We start from the raw sequence: 22,477 nt of genomic DNA, 5'->3' as shown, positions 1-22,477 counted from the left end.
AACTAACACGTGAAAATATTCGCTACCTATGTACCTACATTCGTTAATAAAACCAACCTACGCGTATTAAAAAAGTAAAGTGTGGTAGACCTAGATCTTAATCTATTCTTTTTTACATGATATTACCCGGAGTGTTCTCAAGAACGCTTTGACAGAATTTCTCTCCATTCCTTTACCATTTTACTAACAATTTGCTTCGTCGACGCATCGTAAACATCTGCAATGACCTTCTGGCTTCCGACTTCCGTTTTCCCCACTGTAAGTCAACATTCAAGTTCAAATCGCGACTTCTAGGCAAGAGCGCTTCATCTTAGGTTGTAAATCGAAGGTTTTTTTTACATATTATGTAAAAAATACATTGCACACACACACACACACAAATGTGGGGGGAGCCAAGGCGACTGCCGATAGAAGTGAAAACTTACATATTTATACACATAGCTACAAGCGCACGGTGACGATAACGGGTTCCATGATTTTTGTTGACTATAACAAGTGCTCAACAGCCCCAAGAAGTTTTCACTTAAAAAATGTATGTATGTATTTGTGAGTGTGAACGCTGTATTAGTTTTTGTCTTAATTGATATTATTTTTACTATACATCCGCAACCCACTCATGATGAGTGACAAGTGGTTAAGTAAAACTCAATAGTTAAAAATATAATTTTATTCCTTTATTATCACATGGTATCCAAGAAATGTAAAAATGTAATCAATATTATTAAAAAATATTATTAATAAACAAGACATTATGCAATTAAAAACAAATAAATTCGATGTATCGAACGAGAGATTTCGCTAATAATAATAATGACATAAAATAAAACTAGATTATTCCGCTCGAATAAAACTATAATACATTTTTTTCTAATTGTAAACACTCTTTTCATTACTAGTTCAAAAAATATAAAAAAATAAACATTCAAAAAACCTTTCAATTTACTTGATTTATTATTATATTTATTGATATTTGGAAGAAAAACTAAAACATCGAAAAGACTGTTTACATTACAAGACAATATGTGTACCGAAAAGAAAAAAAAAGCGGTCAAGTGCGTGTAAGACCACGCAGAGTCGGGTTCCGTAATAATAAATTTCACACCCACTTAAAACACGCAATATTTTTGCAAGATTTATTTTTGAACAGAAACAATAAGCATGCTGGATGACGTTTCGCCAACTGGTAAAAAATAATACAAGATTTTAATTTACCAGTTGGCGTGCTTCATATGTACCCCAATTACAGTTTTTTAGTACTTCGTCTCTGGACTAAGACGCTGACGGACGGACAGACGGTCATGGCGAAACTTTAGGCCGCTCATACGTGGTATTAGTATAGAATAATAATGCAGTATTTTGACAGGTTCTGTCATTTAAAAAGCGCTGTCAGTTGAAGTGTGACAAAACACCGCACAACTATTCAGACGTTACGCCACGTTTATAGATAAGGGGGCAAGGGTTCTTTATTGACTACGGAACCCTAAAAAGTTGAAGAGTTACTGTCCTAATGTCTAAAATAAAGTATTTATGAGTATTTATAATCAAAAAGTTACTAAATAAAATTTTTTCAACAAATTCACAATGCATCCTATTTTAAATGAATAATCAATATTTCAATTAAACTATTGTAAATGACAAAAAAAAATTGCAAGAGGAGATGCAGATCAAGATATAATATCAACCACTTAAATATCAACGTTAAAATTAAAGATAAAAAAGGTTTAAAAACAATTAATTAAAATCTTCAGTTAGTATAAAAATGGCGTAAGGGTGAGCGCGGAGGTCTGAGGTTCGATTCCCGTCAGGTGCAATTTGTGAATTTATAATTTCTTCTGGTCTTTTCTGGTATGTTTACCCACCTATTCACGCGGACCGGATTAATCAGGAAGCCTTTAATAAGTGACCATTTGCTGAAGGCGCTTTAAACGAAATTGCTGTCCTGTCATTGCTAGTTAGCCGTTCACTGCACAGAATTGTTCGCACTAAGCCGCTTCCAGCGACGCCAATTTCCGAATTGCCACTAGTGGGTTGGTAAATGCTAAACCAGTCTAGGATGGACGGTAAGTAAGTATAACCTGTTGTGTGGCAGTTATATTTAACCTATACGCCTAATCGGCTTCTACGCGGCATTGAACCGGATGCATAAATCTTTTATTGGCCTAAATTAAAATATATAAAAAAGAATCCTCACCTATTCTTACATGTAAAATACATCATTGAAAACAAGAATGGAACAATGCACTTTGGTGTATCTACAACTAATCAAACAAATAAAGGAATGAGGCTTACTACCGTAAAAAGATACAGTTTATTTTCAAACAAGTCAACAATATTATTATAATACTGATTTAAGCGGTGGTAGTAACGGAAACAGAAAACAGAGAAACAATCACGAAGCAGCTAGAGAAAATTCATGGCTAAGAAAGAAGAATATTTTACAAAGTTATTAAGTAAATACAATTTTAAAAATAAATACAGTTAATAATCTTTAACTGTATTTATTTTATATATTGTTTTACTGATTACATTGGCATTAATTAATAACTATATTATAATTTGAGATAATAAGATTGATTTGTCTATCGACTAAACTTAATCATTTGTGATATATAAATTTTACTCTTCTGTTAATAAACCTTTACCCTACAGTTACTATAATTTAAGCCGAATAGTCTTTAGGTATAACTGGACCCGCCTTTAAGTGTTTATTACATTAAATATAATAATTGAATAAAGCGAAAAATTAACAAATAAGTTATTAACAATCCGTTGCATAATGTCCACTTAAATTATAAAAACTGTAAAAAAAACAAAGAATATCTAGCAATCTCTATATATATTCTTTAAATTTAGCTTAGAATATCTAAAAAGGAATGTTTTAAATTTTTTTTTTGTTAACTACACTAAGGCAAGTTCTTTAGGGATCCTTAGTCAAACAGGGAACTGTTTGACTAAGGATTTTGTCAGTCTGTGTGTCACTTCCATTTTCTTTAGAAAATATTATAAAAATCACCTCGTTGGTCCAGTGCGATTTGGTAGTTTGGTAGATTACGAGTGCCATTGGTTTGATTTCCGCGTCAGGCACACAATTTCTGGATATTGCGTTTTTATTTCAAAAAGTTGTCAGTGCCATCCCGGAGTTAGGAAATTGGTGTCGTTTGTACCCGTGCCTTGGAGAGCACGTTGAGCTGGTCACCGTAATTATCACTCGAAGCCTCACCGCATTTGGGCATCGAGGTGGGTCTATGCTCTACAACTTACTCTGCCTAGACCGTTAGACGTTAATAAGGCTAACGATGATGAAAGTTTCAAGTAATTGAGTGAAATTCAATGCAAGAAATTGTGATATCAAAAATAATACCCTTGGAACCCTCGTAACTTTATCTTAATAATATAATAACGCTTTAAAATTGTCTGTAAATTGACCGGTTACAATAAGGCACTTTGTAAAGGAATATCGCAGCAAGCATCAGAAAATCACTGATGCACTCGCAGCACTCAAAGATTTACATAAAGGAACTTTAATATTGTAGTCCGAAAAAGGTTACATAATAGACAATATTCCCACGTTTAGGGGACTATTGTCTAGCAACATATTATATTTTAGGTATACTCCGTTTTTTCTAAACTGTGCAATGTATATTTAAACATAATTTAAACAAAACATACACACGTTAGAAAATCTCTTTCTATTACTTTAAAATATTTGTATTATATATATTTACACTTGTTTTTTTTTGTAACATACTTTAGTTTAGAAATAATGGAGTATTATAGGTGTTAAGATTATTTTCCCACCGTTTAGGGAGTTTTATTTTTCGCGCTAGCAACACATACTCTTCTGTAATTCACCAAGTTTGACATCAGCGTTCCACGCAGGCAGTTCCACTTTTCCTGTATGAGTCGCTTTTTCCTCGGTGGGTGTTCCTGAAATACAGAGTTAAGAAATTATTTACTTGTTTGAATGAGCATGGGCAATAATATGAATCTACACTCTTACATGTCTTATTATGTAAACAATCTTTCCATTTATTTTTAGTGTAAAGATAGATATAGCGAAGAAAGTAATAAATATACATGCATACATTCATAAAGATCATCTCTTTTTATTTATTTCAACATATAACACTTTCTTCTATTTTTAAAACATACTTTACACTAAAAAGTAATGAAATGATTGATTACATAATAAGACACGTTAGAAAACACAGAGTACTTATATTATAAATATTGCTATCACAGAGTAGGGATATTCCAGAGGTACGACGAAGCTTACCAGCCATCAGGTGACTTTGGGAGTTTCATTTTTAACTTTGTATGTGTATACAAATTAAAATATTTATATTTATAGTTTACATAAAGAAGGAGTGCAGAATGCTAATATTTTTTTTTAAATTACGCATATAACATACAAAACATTACACACGCTACCATATATTTGACACATACAAACATAAACACTCTTTTAAAGTAAATCTTAGAATGAGTTCAATAAGTTTAGGCTTGTTCTTAAATAAGTATGTTTTTAGACAAGAGAATCTCATTCATGTTAAACTAATATAAAATAATTATGGTAGAATTTCGACTAGTAGGCGACCACTCGTATATTATAGATTGATATCGCAGAGTAAGGATAGTACAGAGGTACGACGAAGTTTACTATCCACGAGGTGACCTTAGGAATTTTATTTTAATATACACCTTTAAAAGAAACCCTAAATAATACTTCAGAGGTTTTAGATGTACATTATGTACTGTCTCTGAGACTTATCTGTGAAACTAAAACGCTAATAGTTTTTGAGTAAACTATTGCAATAGTGCTTAATGCAGAAGTAAAATCAAGTGACTCATGTCACTTTATTAGGTATGTCGCGTAGCATAGTGCACGTGTCAGTCTTTCATCTCCAATAGGGTTGTCATAAGCAAACATTGAGAATGTTTTGAATTAGTTTGTATGGAAAAATAAATATGTCAAAGTCAAAGTCAAATATTTCTTTATTGAAATAGGCTCATAGATGGCACTTTTGATGCGTTATTATATACAAAATGTGTACATAGCAGTGAGTAGTGATGGCGATAACTACAATCGTAAACTTAAAACTAAAGCTACGAGGGTTCCAATCGCGCCCTGGTCTAAGAAGAAGCCCACAACAAACTTAGCCGGGTGTTCTTTTTGTTATCACCATCTCACATTGTCATTATAAAATATTTAAGAAGCAACCTGGTTAGAGCAATTGTTTACACCCAAGCTTTTTTATCGTTTACGTAATCCTTTATACTATAATAGGACTTTTTTATAAGCTTTCGCTTAATACAAACTTTGAACTTCTTTAGTGACATCCCCAAGATATCAACCGGTAATTTATTGTAAAATTGTATACAATTTCCTTTAAATGAATTGCTTATTTTGTGTAGTCTAGTGTACTGCACTGCAAGTTTATTTTTGCTTCTAACGTTCAAATCATTGCAGTCACATTTTCTTTTAAATTTTGATATATTTTTGTGAACATACATTAAATTTTCAAATATGTATTGGCTATAGAGTGTCATTATTTTAACATCTTTATGCTTCTTTTGATTTAATGTTTTAACAGGGTGACTCCTTATGAAATAAACTTATGCACCCTTCAACAGTATTTCATAATTCCGTTACACGTTGTATAAAAGTGTCATATCTGGTTCAAAAATTAAAGATGTCTTGGTTATCTGGTTATCTTGGAGTTTTTATTCTTACCTATGGGTAGCCTTTCATCCGCATCCGTAGAGTCGTAAGATCTGAGAGAGGAGACCAGGCTAGATGTAGACATTTTCAACAGTTCCGTTGCTGTGTTCAGGAAAACTTGGTCTATGCCCTGGGAAAATGGGGAACGTCAATGATTTAATGAAATGCAATGTTTATTTCATCAATTTATATCTATCTTAATATATATAAATCTCCTGTCACGATGTTTGTCCGTGATGGACTACTAAACTACTTAACCGATTTAAAATTAAATTGGTACACCGTGAGCAGTCTGGTCCAACTTAAGAGATAGGATAGCTTAGATCTTTAATTATAGTCGCAATTTTATTTTATTTCAAATTATTTGTCTATAATTAATTGGCAGTCACATGTTATATATATATATACTACTATAATCATTTAAAGCTTAGCGATACTGAATACTTTAAAAACAAAATCAAACGCAGACGAAGTCGCGGGCAACAGCTAGTATATATATAAAAGAAAGTTATGTTAGTTACACTATTTATAGCTCAAGATCGGCTGGACCAATTTTTATGATATTTGTTTTTTGGATTCCTCTTAGACCGGAATAGGATAATAAGTATTAAAATATAACATTCATAAAAAAAAAAATATCCGCGGTACGAAGTTTAATATTATGAAGAGGTTTTTTTGTTTGTTTTGCCTAATAGGCTTCGAAAGTACTGCACCGATTTAACCATTTCTTCGCCAAAAGCAAAGCTAAACTATCACGAAGTAGCTGAGGCTAAAATTTGTTTTCAAGAAAATTGGAGATCCTTAAGAAAATAGCAACAATGTAACCCAAAGTAGCAAAATTATGCCTATGAAATTCATTACTTGGCGTGCGCTGACAAAACTATTGACGATACATAAAAAATATGTATTTATTATGTTTTATTATGTATTTATTTTATTATGTTTTTACATGGTAAAAGTTCTCATTATTACCTATGTAACTAAACCAACTGGCTCTTCACAAAGATCTCTCCGTAAGGTTTCATAATTTGTTAAATAATACTGGCACATGATCATCCAGAGGGTAAGACCCCCAATCTTGCTGTACCATAATAACTCAAGACTTCTAGAACGTCAGAAGCAACGAGTTCACTAGACTAGATTTCCTTAAATGGCATAAAAATAGGACCTAGATAACCACTAGATCCCATTATCAACATAATGTCTTCTTCACCTCATCATAGCATATTCTACTTCATTTCTTCATTCTCCCTACTCCAGGCATTCATATATCCGTTAAACGGCATAGTGGATTCACTATGTATCACTCCTTCCTCTTAGTAAAGGAAGAAGTCTTTATGGTACCATTCTCTCTTTTTGAAATAATGGTAGTTGCGAGCGCACTCATGCATCGCAACGGTGGACTCCTACCCGAGCTCGGACTAGAAACAAGTCGATTGTGAGTTTGAGAATGAGAAATGAACTGTAACATTTTTTTAACAACGGTTACATTAATATTGCGATATTAATGTATGTATTCTTATTGATATAAATAGTTTTATCAAGATTGTTAATATGGCAGTAAACTACTTTTTAATTCATTCATATCGGACATTTAATGTAGAATTTATAGCGAGTTAACAAAAATTAAGGAGTACACCCCAAAACGGTTCTTTTTAGAGAAAGCTTAGAAGAAAGTTACTTTTAAAAACCACACATTTTTGTTTACAAGAATATACAACTTAAAAATATGCTTTAAAACAATCGCGTTGAAAGTCGTGGGCAACAGCTAGTCACCATAAGATACCATATGATAAGGAAGAGGAATAGATTATTTATCATAATAAAAAGTGACATTGTATATGCAAATGTAAAAAAAAAGAATATATATTTATAGAATAATAACATATTATGACTCTATGTACAATTTATGGAAACAAACCAAAAAATACGATGTATATAATATATGGGTTGTCACACTTTAAATAATCAAAAAATGTAATGTAATATTATATTAACGAATATTTTTGTGAGATTTCTTAGTTAGTGGCTAAAGTTTAAAATTTTAAGTGTTTACAGTAATTTGTAATATAAACTCTAAATATGTAAGAAAATTGCACGCCAGAAAGTGGCAAACTGTTGGAACTATTCCCACTTACGACACCAAAAAAATGTACACAGTTAAAAAACGCAACAGTACACGACAAACGTACGCAATAAAATTTATTCTATTCTATTCTAATGTTATCACCAAGTTAAACTTAATTCATGAACATAATTCAAAGTTACCTGTAACGTTGATGTTTCACAATTATTGGGATAAAATATAAAAATATATATAACAATGTGATATGTACAGCACTAATTGGTATTTTGCTTGTATACGGTTAATATGCTGATGATTATGCAGATTATTTTAAATTTGCGTGCAATTGTGAACTTCTTCTTACTTAATAGGTTTCTACGCGGCACCGGTTCAACTCAAAATATATATATATAAAATATAAACGTTATTTTATATATATATATATTTTAATCTCTCGACTTTACCTGATCGTGCAGCGCGGACGTTTCGCAGTACGCAGCGCCAATAGACGCCGCAAACTGGGCAGCCTCGCTTTGTGCCACCGCCCGGCTCTCCTCGAGGTCGCACTTATTACCCACTAGGGAGAGCACCATTGGCTCTGGGACATTACTGGAAATAAACATTAGATGGAAGCAGACGTTATAAGCATAATCAAAACTTCAATACTTATATTAATAATGCGAAAGTATGATAGTTTGTTTGTCCTTCCTTCACGCCCTAACCAAGCAATCAATCAACTTGATTTTAAGCAAACACTTTGTTAAAAGGACGGAAAGTAACAGGCTTTTCATCCTTGCAAAATAAACAGTTCCCAAGGGATTAGTAAAAAAACCGTTATGAACGCGTAACGCGTAACACGCAGGTCACAGTTATTTTGTTATAATTTTCGTCGGAGCCGCCAAGTAGCATTGCTGTGTGAAGGGCACAGTTCAGTTGAGCTAACTGTTTGGTTTGGCAATTATTGCTGTTTAAAGAAGAAACCGAAAAACTCTGGCACATCTGTATGTTACGATTTATATTTTTCAAAATATTCTCCACGCATATTTCCCGTGATCATCCCATGATGTCACATACTTTAGAATGCACAATTACTAACAAAGTAATTGACGTTTTCGTCGACTCATGAATCGGTCAAAGACAAATTTGGGCATCATCAATCTAGATGCTCACCTCTGCAGTTCTTTGACCCAGCCCTTGATGGCCGCGAAGCTGCCAGCGCTGGTGATGTCGTACACTAGCAGAGCAGCGTTGGCGTTCCTGTAGTACATGGGCGCCATCGACCGGAACCTCTCCTGCCCAGCTGTGTCCCATACCTGGTAAATACATGGGGAACTCTGACAAACGTTAGAAATAAATCTCGATAGTTTGGTCAACAGAACTTTACAGCAGACAACTAGGAATAAACGGTCGCACATGTCAAATATTGCGATATTTTTTAGTCTTGTGACTCTTTGATAAACCAGACATCATTACCAGTAGCCTCGGCCCATTAATCTACCACTGCTGAGCAGTACAGGTATATTTATAATGGGTACTGAACAGTTTTACGTCCAGTAAAGGAACTGCTGCTGTTCTTGGCGGCAACCAATACTTGCCAGGAGATATAAGCGGTGTCACAAAAGATCGCAACCTCGGTCGACATCACACCAGGTTCAAGCAGACGAAGAACGACGAAGAAAGGTTACAGTGAGTCTACTCGCAATGAACCTCCTCTGCCCACCGCGACGCCTGCGGTTGTTCGGTTCGGTTTTGCTTGCGAACCGGTACTGTCCATGAGTATACAAAGTTGATTTACTACACAGGCTACCTCTCCGTTCTGCTCTAGCGTTACGGAACGATCCCGTGTAGAAACCGATTAGGAGAATAAACGATTAGGAGGTTTAATATAACTGCTATACCTCTAACATGTTAGCACTATAGTTAGCTTAGACTGCATCATCGTCAGGTGAGATTGTAGTCAAGGGCTAACTTGTAGTGGAATAACAAAAAAAGATGGTTCTAACCTGGAGTTTAATCCTAGCGTCCTCGAGGTTGATGTTGCAGGTAAAAAAGGACGCACCTATGGTGGGGGAGATGTGCTTTGAAAACATCTTGCCGATGTAGCGCACTACCAGGCTGGTTTTGCCTACACCTGGAACAAAATGCACACACTTTAAAGTCTTGTGACTTGGAGAGATGTTTTGGTGCGTTGTGAGGTGGTGCGTCGCGAAGTGTTGCTTTTTTAAGAAGTCAGATGTGGATTGGTGCGTTGTGAAGTTGTGCGGTGTTAATCATCGGTTGTGTAGTTTTGCGTTGTTAAAAATAACGTAATAGAATATTGATAAAAGTAGTTTGAGAAATTTATGCTTAGGGAACGGGGCCGTCAAGGTTTTGTCGGTAGGATGATATCAGATTTAATTTAATTCTAAATAAAAACGAATCCCGATAAATTCGAAAGTTACCTTCAGGAACTACAATTAAATTCATTCCTATAAACTTAAGAGGAAAGTATTGGTGGGATTCTCCACACAAATGTGTTTCACTATTTTCTCTAGTCTAGAGCAATAAAAATAAAATCAAAACAAACAAACAAAAAACACAACAACACACACATGTCGCTATCATTTCTTTTTTTTGAAAACAAACACTTTGAATGACCAATAATTCACCTTTTTTCCGTGACTTTTAGACAAATTGAAAAAAATAGTTTCTTCAAATTGCTTCATTCGATTTATCACATTTGCCCCAACTATACCCATGTCTTAACTCCACGCTTGCTTGCACGTGGAAGCTTGTATGCTAATAACAATACATATTTACTAGTATTAAAAGTCTAAGAAATACATCGATCATCCCGCATCCGTCAGCGTGTTATCAAAGCGCTGTATCAATTTTGATGTAATAAATCACAATAAAACATTAGGATTATGAATTATGACATATGTTATCTCCAAACTATGTTCTAGCTGACGTTAGATAAAACCACATTAAGACACTATTGATAAATAGAGATTTATTACAGTTTTATTGCTTTAGATTACAATGTACGAAACGGAAAAATAAATTGAAAAGTAGGTGTTCAAAAAAGTGTCTGTTATCCATACGAATGTTATAAATGCGAGAGTCTGATTGTTACTTATGTTCTGCTCAAAATTTCCTGCTACATTTTATAAATACTAAATGATTTGGATGAATTCAAAGGCAACAGTTATGCCCGTTTTCACTAACGACGATACCTTATCTACGCAGATTCCTGAGCATACATAAGACAGTTCACCAATAGTTGTCACAAAAGGGTTGGTGAAATGTTTTTTTTCTATAGACATAGCCTAAATCATAAGGCATTCATTAATTCAATTTTTATACCCTTCTTCATAATTTCTTCATCATACATGTTTCTTTCTATATGGATAACATCATCATCAGCATATTTACGCCCAACTGCTGGCTAAAGGCATACTTTCGTATAGGAAGGAAATTTGTAGAGCATGGATCCACCATTCTGTTTCAATACAGATTAACTATTATTATCATTGTAAGTGATAATAATAACCGGGACCGACCGAGGCAAGGAGACGGACATATTTTAAAGCTCAATACTGAATTATTTTGAGACTGACTCAGGAATCGAACCAGGGACGTCGTGATCCGTAGTTGTACACTTTAACCGATCAACGAGGCAGTTATATCAATAGGCCACTCATATAGATGACTCACAAGAACCCTTAAAATGCAGGCGAAACCACTAAACAATAGCAGGCATACTGTTTACGTGTGAATCAGAGCACATAGAGCCGGTTTACATTACAAAGTGTTCGTTGGAGCATGAACAGCAAAGTATAAAACGAATAATTTACTAATTTTCCGAATAATTTTTTAATTTACGGGCCCACAGCTCAGCAAAGCTGGGCAAAGCAGCCCAATACTGGGCTCGTTGTATCAAATGGGGGAAATAATAAATGCATGATTACATTTATTATTTCTACGACTTCCCTGGCGCAGTGCTAAACGCTGTGGTTTTGGGTCCGTGGGAAAGTAAAAGGTTTCAGGTCCGTTCCCCAGCCGTGGCAGTTTGGAAATTTATAATTTCTGAATCTAGTCTCGTCTCAGGGCTACTCCGAAAAAGACGTGGGCGGGGGCAAGCGTTCCGCTACGATGTCTGAAACCGATTAGGGTTAAGAGTTTAATATAATTGCCATACCCATAGCACGTTAGCCCGCTACTGTACTGCATCATCATTTACCATAAGGTGAGATTACAATCAAGGGCTAACTTAGTGGTTGAATAAAAACTTCTGAGGTACGAGTACGTATAAAAAACCTCTGAGGTTACTCGAAATTGATAAATTTCTTAACAAGTTTGCTTGGAAACGTCCTGCTTCGCTTACACCTGTTAAAAGATACCAAAATGAATGTTAAATAGTAAATTGTTGATGTTGGAAAAGAGCAGTTTCTTGCCGGCTACTTTTCGGTAGAATCTGACTTCCGAACCGGTGCGCGGTGGTAGAATCTCTACAAACAGACAATTGACGTTTCGGGGGCGGAAAAATTCGATTCCCGACATGCACCTGTTGAGTTCAGTTCAAATTACTTATGAAGGAAAGCATCATGAGGAAACATGCATACCTGAAAGTTTTCTATAGTGTTCTCATAAATGTGTTAAGTCTATCAATCCGCCTCAGCGTGGTGACGACTACCATATTTTTGTTTCTATGATTACGAAAATATAATTAATGTTTTCATTTTTAAACTACATTTTATCAAGTTAAAACTTCTACGCAGAATTTGTTTCAAGAGAAACGGCCAAATTTGGTCATCAAAACATACTTTACTATTACTGAGTTATTAAAACCTTGAAAACTACAACTATCAAAAAAACCTGTAGGTAGCTAATACAATTGTAGTCGTCAACCTATATTTAATGAATTATATCTATACAAAAATATTAAATTGATTTGTCTGTTTGTAATGTTAAAATAACAGCTTAGTTTTAGCATTTGTAATTAAAAAAAAATTAAAACCAAGAAATGGAATACATAATCAGATTTAAGCAGGGAAGTATGTAATGTACTCAATCCATAGTACTGGCCCTATTTTAACCATGTCTTCGCTAAAAGAGATCTCAACTATCGCAAAGTAACAAAGGCTATAACTATTTTTCAAGAAATTTGGAGATCCTTAAAAAAATTACAATAATGGGTTAGATTAATAAAGTAGGAAAATTTTGCCTACAAAATTTATACTTGGCGTGCGCTGAGTAAACTACTGACGGGCATAAAAGGTATCTACTACATGATTAAAGTACTCATTATTACCTACAAAAAGTCCATGAGGGAGTATATCTAACTATTACAGTGAGTCATAGCTTATGTGTTCTAAAATATTATTACATCACAGGTTTGTACCAAAGGAGAGTAACATTAGTTGATACAGTATTTATTCTTATTCGAAAAACTAGATACGATTAGTAAAGCATAACCCAAACACAAATATTGAAAAACTTTGCCTTTCTGAAAGGAAAGGTCAAGGCCAAGATTATGCGTCCAAAGATTCATTTGCCCAGATTTTGTCTTAGGTAAACCTTTCCAATTTCCTACCCAATGCAAAAGATTGATTTTTGTTATTGCATCAAAAATGTAACATATATGTATTTTTTTTAACCTTAAGAAAATATAACATAATTTTTTTTATTAATTATAAATTCTAAAATTAACTTCTATGTTTCTCATCTGCCAGCCTTCCAGTGATGACTTAATTAATATTTTAGATGCAAAAGTATGTTTCTTTGTTGGTCTTTCCTTCTAGCACAAACAAAGCAACCAATCAACTTGATTTTTGGCATAGACTTAGTTGAACGGAAGGATACACTCCTTCCGTTCAACGAAGGCTAACTAAGGCTACTTTTTAACCTGGGAAAACAAACGGTTCCCAATAGATATGTGGAAAACCGTAATAAACACAGGGAACCAGGGAGGATGGCTTGTGAAATTATAAATGTGAGAAATTGTTTGTCATTTCAGCATTCTTTCACAGGTATGGGTTAATATTATGAGTTTGCATTGAGCTACGTTAGAGCTCTAGAAGTAACATATCTGTCACCCACAAATAACATTGGTGCCTTTCACTAATGATAGCCAGATTTGACTGGTTTATAACTGTTTCACTGTTTTTTCTGCTACTATCACCTATGCAAACAATATACCTATCAATTATAGACCAAAACGGCTAAACATGTAAATTGACAAATTACATGCTTCATCTCCCTGCTGATCAACATCCATGGGCAATATATTGGTATTCAATTTCATGGTTTTAGGCCAAGTTATGGGCCATACAATTTCTTTTTAATTAATCCTTATTATCCTTACTAATACTATAAATGCGAAAGTGTGTTTGTTTGTCCTTGCTTAGCGCTCTTATTTTGCAACCAATCTATTTGATTTTTATATGATTGGCATATACTTAGTTGAAAGGACGGAGAGTAACATAGGTTTTTTATCCCTGGCAAACGGTTCCCACAGGATTTAAAATAGCAGTAGAAATAGCAATAGAAATTTTTATAAAATAATCGTGGATGGAGAAGAATACAAAGAACATGGGCAAATGCTAGTATGTTTATAATTGTATGTAATTGTTTGTTTGTTTAATTAATTTATTTGTTATGCACAAATCAAATCACTGGGAAAACATTGACTAGCTGTTCCAGCAGGATTTAAATAATAATTTTATAAACAGTGTAAATTTTAAACAAGCCTGCGTTTGGAGACATGAAAAGGATATTTCTTAAGGCTAGAAAACCAATGCATTCACTTGGATTTAGAAAATCAGAAACAAACAAACTCGCAAGCAAAGCTAGTATAAAAAGAAAATAAGGGTTAAAATTAGTGTAAGGTAATAAAGCAAAAATAAATGAATCATGTGTAGCAAGTATTTACTAACCCAGAATTTTTTCTAATGTTAATTATAGTAATCATTAATTAAATTTGTCTTACTTTCTAAACTAAAAGAATTAGGTATATTTAATTTTTTTTCAATACTAGTCAGGTATACAGCTTTTTAAGTTTTTTAAAAAATAATATAAAACTATGGTAACTTAGATTTGTTAGTTTGAAAGAAATATGATATCATGTTTACATAATTACATTCCTTACTATTGCTATATGATTTCATAATGTTGTTCATCGCAAAAACTAGTTTAAGGTACTTGTAAACCGTTGTACATACTTTTCAATATAAATAAGTGATTAATTGTATATTCAAATTCTTTTACCTTGCGAACCTAATACAACAATTTTTGCTTCAACAACTTTCATTTTATAGCACCTGTACTACACTAAAACAACAATATTTATTAAATATCGAAAGTTTACATTCTTTTGTTTAGTTTCAATCGATTTTCAAAGAGAAAAACATTTTACAACCTCCTATCCATACTCCTATCACAACCAAATAAAATACAATCCACAGATAGAATATGAAAAGATACAATCAGCCAACCGTCCGTCAACCACTGTATTTGGCTTATGGAGGGTAGAGGTAAGGAGAGTCATCTGTGTATATGAAAAAGTGTCGTCAAAATGTATTAAATTAGGATGGCGCCACATTTGCATCAGGGTAACTCTTAAAAGAAGCGCCAAATATAAATATTGTTAGAGTAGGCTTGAAAAATAAACAAGGAAGTATGGAGATACAAGGAAGTAAGGTTATATTTACCACAATATTTTGTACAACGTAAGTTGTTGAAATTCTCAATAATGAACTACTTTAGTCGATAATGACATTAAATTTTTTAACTCGGCATACTTCAATTCATCTACGATTGCTACATTCATACCATACCCTGTGCATCCACCAGCGCCATTGTGGAGGATTTTTGAACTGTTATTTAGCGCAACAACTGGACACTTTTTCAACTTTTCTCCCATATTAGATGACTCTCCTTACCTCTACCCTCCATAATTTGGCTTTTATAGGCCTTTGACATTGATTCGTTTTTTTCTTTATTCATTCCCTTAGGGAAAAGGCAAAGGTATATCACCGTAAAGCCATGTCTTCAAACTTGACGTTGGTTCAATTAATTTTCTAAGGTTTCAATGGTTCTTAGGTTTGCATCAATGACTACACGAGGGGCTGCTTTATAAAATTAAATGTTAGTCAAAAGCATTCTAATCATTTAATCATAAAATAATTCCGACCTATTTTTGAGCTATTTTGTCAGAGTGGTGAAAGCTATTTTTCTAATTTTGCCAACACGATTGCAATTTTACTTATTCATTTTTCTTATCTGAATTAAATTCATGTGGTTTTAAATCTTTGGAAGTATTTTGTTAATTTGTGACTAGCGCCATCTCTGGTACGTAGTGTGGGCTACGCAGTGCCCCAGACTTGAACAGCACGTCATATAGTTTTAACACTAATTGTTGTAAGATGGCAGCACTTAATTTAAAGATGATCTAAAAAAAAGCTTTGGTTATTTGTAAATATTTCAATCTTAAATTATTGTTCACATAAAATTTAGATTTATGGATTATTTTTTAATATTTTGCAACTTTATATGAAACACTATACATCCATATCAAATTAAAATGGTGATCATTAATCGTCAATCACTATTAAATGTTGCCATAAACCATAGTTATGTTCCGCACTTATGAGCTATTAATGCGTTTTATGAGAAGCTATAAATTGGATATCAATATTTCATTACAATAAAATCGATAGTGAGGTTATTGCATAACAATTTAAATGCAACATGAGTACCAAAACCGCTTTAAAGAGTGATATTTTAAATGTATGCTTAAAGAACGGTTTGCATTTTGAATGAAAATAATAATTCAAATGATAGGTACCCATACAAACAAACAACGATAGGTTATTTGCAAATTTGAAAATCAATACAGATAAGGCGGGAAAGTAATCCAAATAGCCGATTTTCTCCCGCTTTGGCTGGGATTCGGGACGCCAAATTACAATATTTGAGAAAACTGATTTACAAAGTTGTAAATGCAGCTTAAATACCTTTATCAATGGGAGCTAAAGTTTGTTTTCGTTTGAAACCCGTTGCAAACAGAATGGTGAATGTAAAAACATCCAGCCACAAGTCAAGTTCCGAATCGAAAACATTATACAGATTAAATTCTAAAGGATTATCATAGAGTTGTTAGTTTTCAAGGCAAAACTTTCAACCTCTAACGCAGAGGGTGTAAAAGATTATTGTGCGTGTCATCGTAGCCTTCAAAAGGTTGTGCAGGTCTATATATACTTTGGAGCTTTAAGCTCTAACAATAGCGGCTCCGTAGATGAAGCTTATGGTGATCATAAGACAATGGATAGTTTATAAAAAATGGAATAACAGAAAAATTACCATAGCAAACAAAGAGCCGGCTCGTACTATTCTTGGGTTTCATTGATGCTTCCCTCCTATTGTTTATAGCGCTATGACATATTATAGGCTATAGGCTTCCTCAATAAATCCAACAAAAAAAAATCAATTAGAACCAGGTTTCCTGAGATTAGCGTGTTCAACTAAAGCAAACTCTTCAGCTCTATAATATTAGTTTAGTTTTTAATTAAATTTGAAACTAGATTGTAGTTACAACATTTTCAGTGCCGAATTTTGAAATGCGGTTATAACAACTCTAGATAAATACTTCAGAAAACGTACCCCCACAAATAGCTCTTTGTATCTACACAGTACATAGGCACTTTCACGATCACAAAATGCGATTCGTTTACATAAAAAAGCAATTCAGCTAACATATATCGCAGTTACAGAGACCAAATGGCTGTTCACCGTAAATTAACTATTTGGGCGAATCCCGAATCTGATTTAATCTTACTTACTGGTAACTTTTTAAATAGTGATTTTTACTACAAAAGATTTCACTATCAAAAATACAAAATGTACATAAATGTGATCTGAATGGATTTTGTTGAAGTGAACTCTGTGTCGATATTTATATATTTATTGTAATTTTTTTAAGTTTACTGCTCAAAATTAATAGTGTTCCGCTCTCCTTCACTATTGTTTGAACAAATAGTACCTACATTCATTCGATTTTTAAATTAGACAACCGACATTCAAACCAATTTTTTTGCAGAAAAGCTTAAAACCTCGTGTTCGCTATGAAATGGCGCATATTTTGTTATATTTAGGTTTCATCTAATTAACAAGAAAGTGAAAATACCTTTTACAGGTTTACGTAGTTACGCCAAACCAACCCAATAGTTACGCCAGGAAAAAAAATAAAAACGTTGGCTAGGAATGTCTGCATTTTCTGTAGGCATCCTACTTTCGATTAGTGTTTATTCGTTAACATTAAATCAAAAGTTCCTTTTCAACTTTTAAATAATTTTAACCTGGCCAGGAATTTTTTAGCCCATAAACTAGCGATACATTTTTAATTTGCGATACATACTAAATTTTGGTGAAGAAAACTCATCATCAACAAAACAGATGATCGTTTTTAATTCGGTACCTCTACTATTTTTACAGCATATTTATTACAGACTACGAAGATCACTTCATCAGGCCAAAATGTATGGCAGTAATTCATAGTTTGCCATAAGATTATATAGCTTTCTCGTGTCCATTGAATAATATATTAATCGCCCAAAGACCGAGTAACAAAGAAATTGCTGTAATTTAGGTAAGTGCCTGCGAAAATCGGGCAAAGTGGTCGTAACAATAAACTGGGCAATAAATTCCGCGCAGCGCCATCTGTTAGGCGGGTATTCATGTTGAATTCATGAGAATTGCTAATAGGTGGCGTTAGTGGTGATTTAATTCTGGAATTACAATTTTGCCTTCCTCTGGCTTTGATTATCTATTCTTTGCTTCTTTTAAGATGCTTGAGTATTCAAAAAATGAGGTTTTGGGTTTTATTAAACAAAACTATCATGATATAAGTAGAAGAAGAAGAATTAAAAACTTAGTATAATCTTGATCATAAAAAAGTGATATACCTAGTGTAGGTTAAGTACAACTTTTTCGATGGAAAAAGTTTAAGTTTAACGTAAATTTGCGGTAAGGTTTCCTTAGATGTTTAGTTTCGGGATGAAATAAAATATAGGTACTATGTGTTAAATTTTGTTAAGGTTAATCATCACAAAAAATAAATTAGATAATAGAAAATATGTTTCTAAAGTGGCAATAGAAATACGTACTTATTTTGTTAGAATTTCAAATCTCTGACTCTTACGTTCTATAAAATACAGACCGCTGACAGATAAACGGACGGACCGGACGGTCGGACGGACGTTCGGGCAGACGGCGATGGAAGATGGGCCTCTCTGTTCTAGCTATATGAATTTTGCTGGCCAGTTCTACTTTGACGATATTTTAACAATCTGGCATAGTTACTGGCGTAGTTTTTATTTCCCAAATAAAAAGTAGCCTAGGCAACCTAGGCTAGGCAACCTAGGCTACTTTTTTCTACACGGGTGAAAGTGCAGTAATAAGACTTCGTTAGAATGTTCTGCTTGAACATGGTAGGCTTTTAACACTTTTTGATCACTGACATTACGGTAGATCCATATTATTTATTGAAGTAAAATCGCCACAATCTTGAAGTGCAAATCTAAATAGAAATCCAATACTTATTCTATAATGTAACTCTTCTTCTGGAGTAATAAAAATGGTTTTTGTAAAGTCCATCGCAATTTTCACGCCAGTAAATTTAAGTTTAGTTTAAAGTTTGTGTAGGTGCCTACAACAGAATCTGCAACACCATATTAGACTGCATTATTACTTACCACTTGGTAAAATTACAGTGAAGTTGAAACTAACTAATAGTTGAAAAAGAAAACTAAGTATCGGTATAAGTTTCAAAAATTGTTTCAATATGTTGTTATATGTACCAACCCACGCTACCTAAAGATCTATGTAATGTGAGTACATAAAGTATGTGTGTTTGTGTTGCGGTATAATTTTGTCTTTGTCTGTCGTTGTACGGTGATTGTCGCGCACAATGCGGTGTTGCTCGCCTCGTCACACTGGCAACACTGGCCTGTATCATAACATGGATATACCAACTTTATGAGAAACACTTACATGAAACTGGCGCAGTATCTAGTGCTTGTTGGCACACATAAAGCGGAGTGCTGAGTTTCTTGCAGGCTCCTCTCAGTAATCTGCCTTCTAAACCGGTAGAGATACTACAAACAGACCGACTTGACGTTTGAAAACGGCTTATAAACTAGCGCTACTTGAAATAAACGAATTTCAAATTTAAATTTGAATAAAAGTCGTAGAAAATAATTGAATTGAGAATCATTCTCTCTCTGGCCTATACTTAATATTAACACACTGAATTGGCTGCCCATGTACAATTGGTTACGGTTTAAACACGATTCATTGTGCAATTAAGGAACACGCAAGTGCTGCTGGTACAGTTGAAAATAGTAGTATATATAAGTTAAAAAGAAAACTCCCACAGTTAAGTAGTCTTAATAGCCTTAACAAGTTAATGAGTAATTGACTAACTTTTAAAATGTTAGTACTCGGAGCCGGTACAGGGTAACTCTTATAATTAGCCAATCGAATTCACACGCAGCAACGACGCGACGGGCCGCAACGTAGCTTACACATTTCGCTGTAAATGTAATTAGGTAACCTCGTGCCACAGAAGTGAGAACACACAGAACCCTCATGCAGCAGTTTTCAAGCAGTTCATTGTGCCAAAAACAGTGAAAATGCACCGGGCACGTCTTACCTCACTCGCGGAATGTTGCTCTCTCAGAAACCTTTTCCCATTTCCCCATTTTATGGTAAACATTTAGAACATTAAAGGTAAAATAATTACTGTCAAGTGCTAAATGGAATAAAATAACTAACCGCCTGTTCGAGGAACACTATAACTAAGTGGAGTGGTTTTTGATGATTCAATATTAGTCGTGTAGGTACATCGTGTCTGTATGTTCTGAATTATGTGCCTCGTGCACAGATTTATTTGTAAGGATTGTTATACCGATATACCTCGCCCAGTTTTGAGCTATGTCGGTAGCCTTGGTAATTCTGTGGAGGAAATTGAAATGAAATTTATTGTTATACCTACTTAGTTATTTAATGTAATAAATTCCGAAAAACAATAGAATATTGGCTTTTTTGCTTTTTCGGAAGGACACTTGCCGATAACCACCTAAGGGGTTGCTACGGCGTCACCGGGGGAGTGGGGCGAGCGCGAAAGCTCGCCATGAGAAGAGCCCCAGGGCTCGACGACATCGGGGGGAGTATGGGAGACGTCGACCCGAGGGTGCCTCCTGCGAGGACTCGGACCTCGGCTCGGTTCGACGTTAATCTGACTGTTGGTGGACTTTTGGACTAATCATTGTTTAGTCCGAACGAGTCCCCCGTGACCGTGGTAAGGATCCACGTCCGGATGACGTCAGAAATCGCGGCCCTCGTCTTCGCCGGCGAAGACGCTGTGTATGTTGCGTGTGTGTGTGTTGTTGGGACACGTTGTCGGTAGTTATTTTGTCGTCAGGGTCGTCAAGGACATGCTACGGACGTCGCCGCTTTGGTTCGACGTCGGGGACGGGGGTATAAGTGGACGCCTCGACCACTAGGGGGTTGGGGTGTCGGACTGCATTTTCAAAGTAGGTCTTTGATAATGTTTTCATGTACTGGGCTATGGTGGGAAGATCGAGGTCTCGGTGGAGATCTACGTTGCGCATGAACCACGGACTGTCCGTGGTCATACGCATAAATTTGAAAAACAATAGAATATTGGGCGGCTATTTAAAATAATATTGGTCGTATCCACATAAAGCCCGTCGCACCACAAACGAGCAATCAGCCAGCGATCGCCAACACGACAATACCCCCCTTCCCGCTTCCAAATTCAATTTGCACCAATCAACGGGCGCCGTCTTCCCGCCTTCTGCGCTGTTAGTCCGGACGTGAGCGTTCCTTTTTTAAATTACATCTTTATTCTTTTTAAATTGTTCGCTTTGTTTGTTTTAGCTTCTCTTTTTTTTGGTTGTTTTTGTAATTCGGGACAGACTGTATTTTTAAGCAGCGCGGCGGATGGATACGAAAGTCACCTTCGTCAAAGATTTTTACTTGAATGGAATAAAATAAAAATGTTTTATTGGAATGATACACATTTGAATTTATCTACTCACTGAGTATCATGTGTGCTCTATGGTAAGTAGTTATTTTCCGGTTTTTTTTTTAATGGACTAGACTATACCTACAGTGATAAAAATTTACCTAGATATCATTTTTATACCTAGTATTAAAATTATCTTTTTAAACCATGTTTTGTAAAAGGATAGTTTTTGACCAACTTTCAAGTAACTAGGAAATTCAAAGTAAAATATTTGTCTTCACCGACACATTTTTGGCCAGGTTTTTTGGAAATAATTTAATGTGTACATTAGGTAGAAAAAGTAGGTGCCCCTATTTTGGTAACTTTATATTTTTATAGTTGATTTTGAAGCCATTTCTTAGATAATCAAATCCATGATAAATATAATTATGTAATGTCAATGGATTATTTATGTATTAACTAGGTAGGTATACAGATAACAAAATAACTCATAGCTAAACCGCCATATTGGTCGGTACGAGGTGTCAATTTTATATGCAAATAGTTTATTCACAAGAATAACAATGAACAGGGACATCGAAACGCGAAATTGCAAATAGTATCTCGAACACCTCAAACAGAATACAGAATCGGGAATATCAATATTTGATATTTGATTTTG

General features: G+C 34.4%; 1 protein-coding gene across 1 annotated transcript; it reads right to left on the bottom strand.

Annotated features, from left to right (window-relative positions):
* Positions 1 to 938: 938 nt before the first annotated feature.
* Positions 939 to 15,267, bottom strand: LOC120625307 (ras-related protein Rab-31). Its single transcript, XM_039892330.1, has 6 exons — positions 15,036 to 15,267; positions 9,791 to 9,918; positions 8,958 to 9,100; positions 8,252 to 8,396; positions 5,735 to 5,852; positions 939 to 3,927 (listed from the first exon to the last, which is right to left on the bottom strand). Exons 1-6 carry the CDS (start codon positions 15,076 to 15,078, stop codon positions 3,824 to 3,826), a joined length of 681 nt encoding a protein of 226 aa, XP_039748264.1. The 5' UTR covers positions 15,079 to 15,267; the 3' UTR covers positions 939 to 3,823.
* Between the last annotated feature and the right edge of the window lie 7,210 nt (positions 15,268 to 22,477).

This window comes from Pararge aegeria, chromosome 7 (assembly GCF_905163445.1).
Source record: "Pararge aegeria chromosome 7, ilParAegt1.1, whole genome shotgun sequence".
Classification (NCBI taxonomy): Eukaryota; Metazoa; Arthropoda; class Insecta; order Lepidoptera; family Nymphalidae; genus Pararge; species Pararge aegeria.
Note: the sequence above shows the minus strand (reverse complement) of the source record. Positions and strands in the feature narration are given on the sequence as shown.

Coding starts and splice junctions, on each gene's coding strand:
- LOC120625307 (XM_039892330.1), bottom strand. CDS start 15,078: ATGAAAGTTGTTGAAGCAAAAATTGTTGTATTAGGTTCGCAAG. Junction 9,101..9,790: donor ACGCTAGGATTAAACTCCAG/GTTAGAACCATC, acceptor TGTATTTACCAG/GTATGGGACACAGCTGGGCA. Junction 8,397..8,957: donor TGGGTCAAAGAACTGCAGAG/GTGAGCATCTAG, acceptor GTTTATTTCCAG/TAATGTCCCAGAGCCAATGG.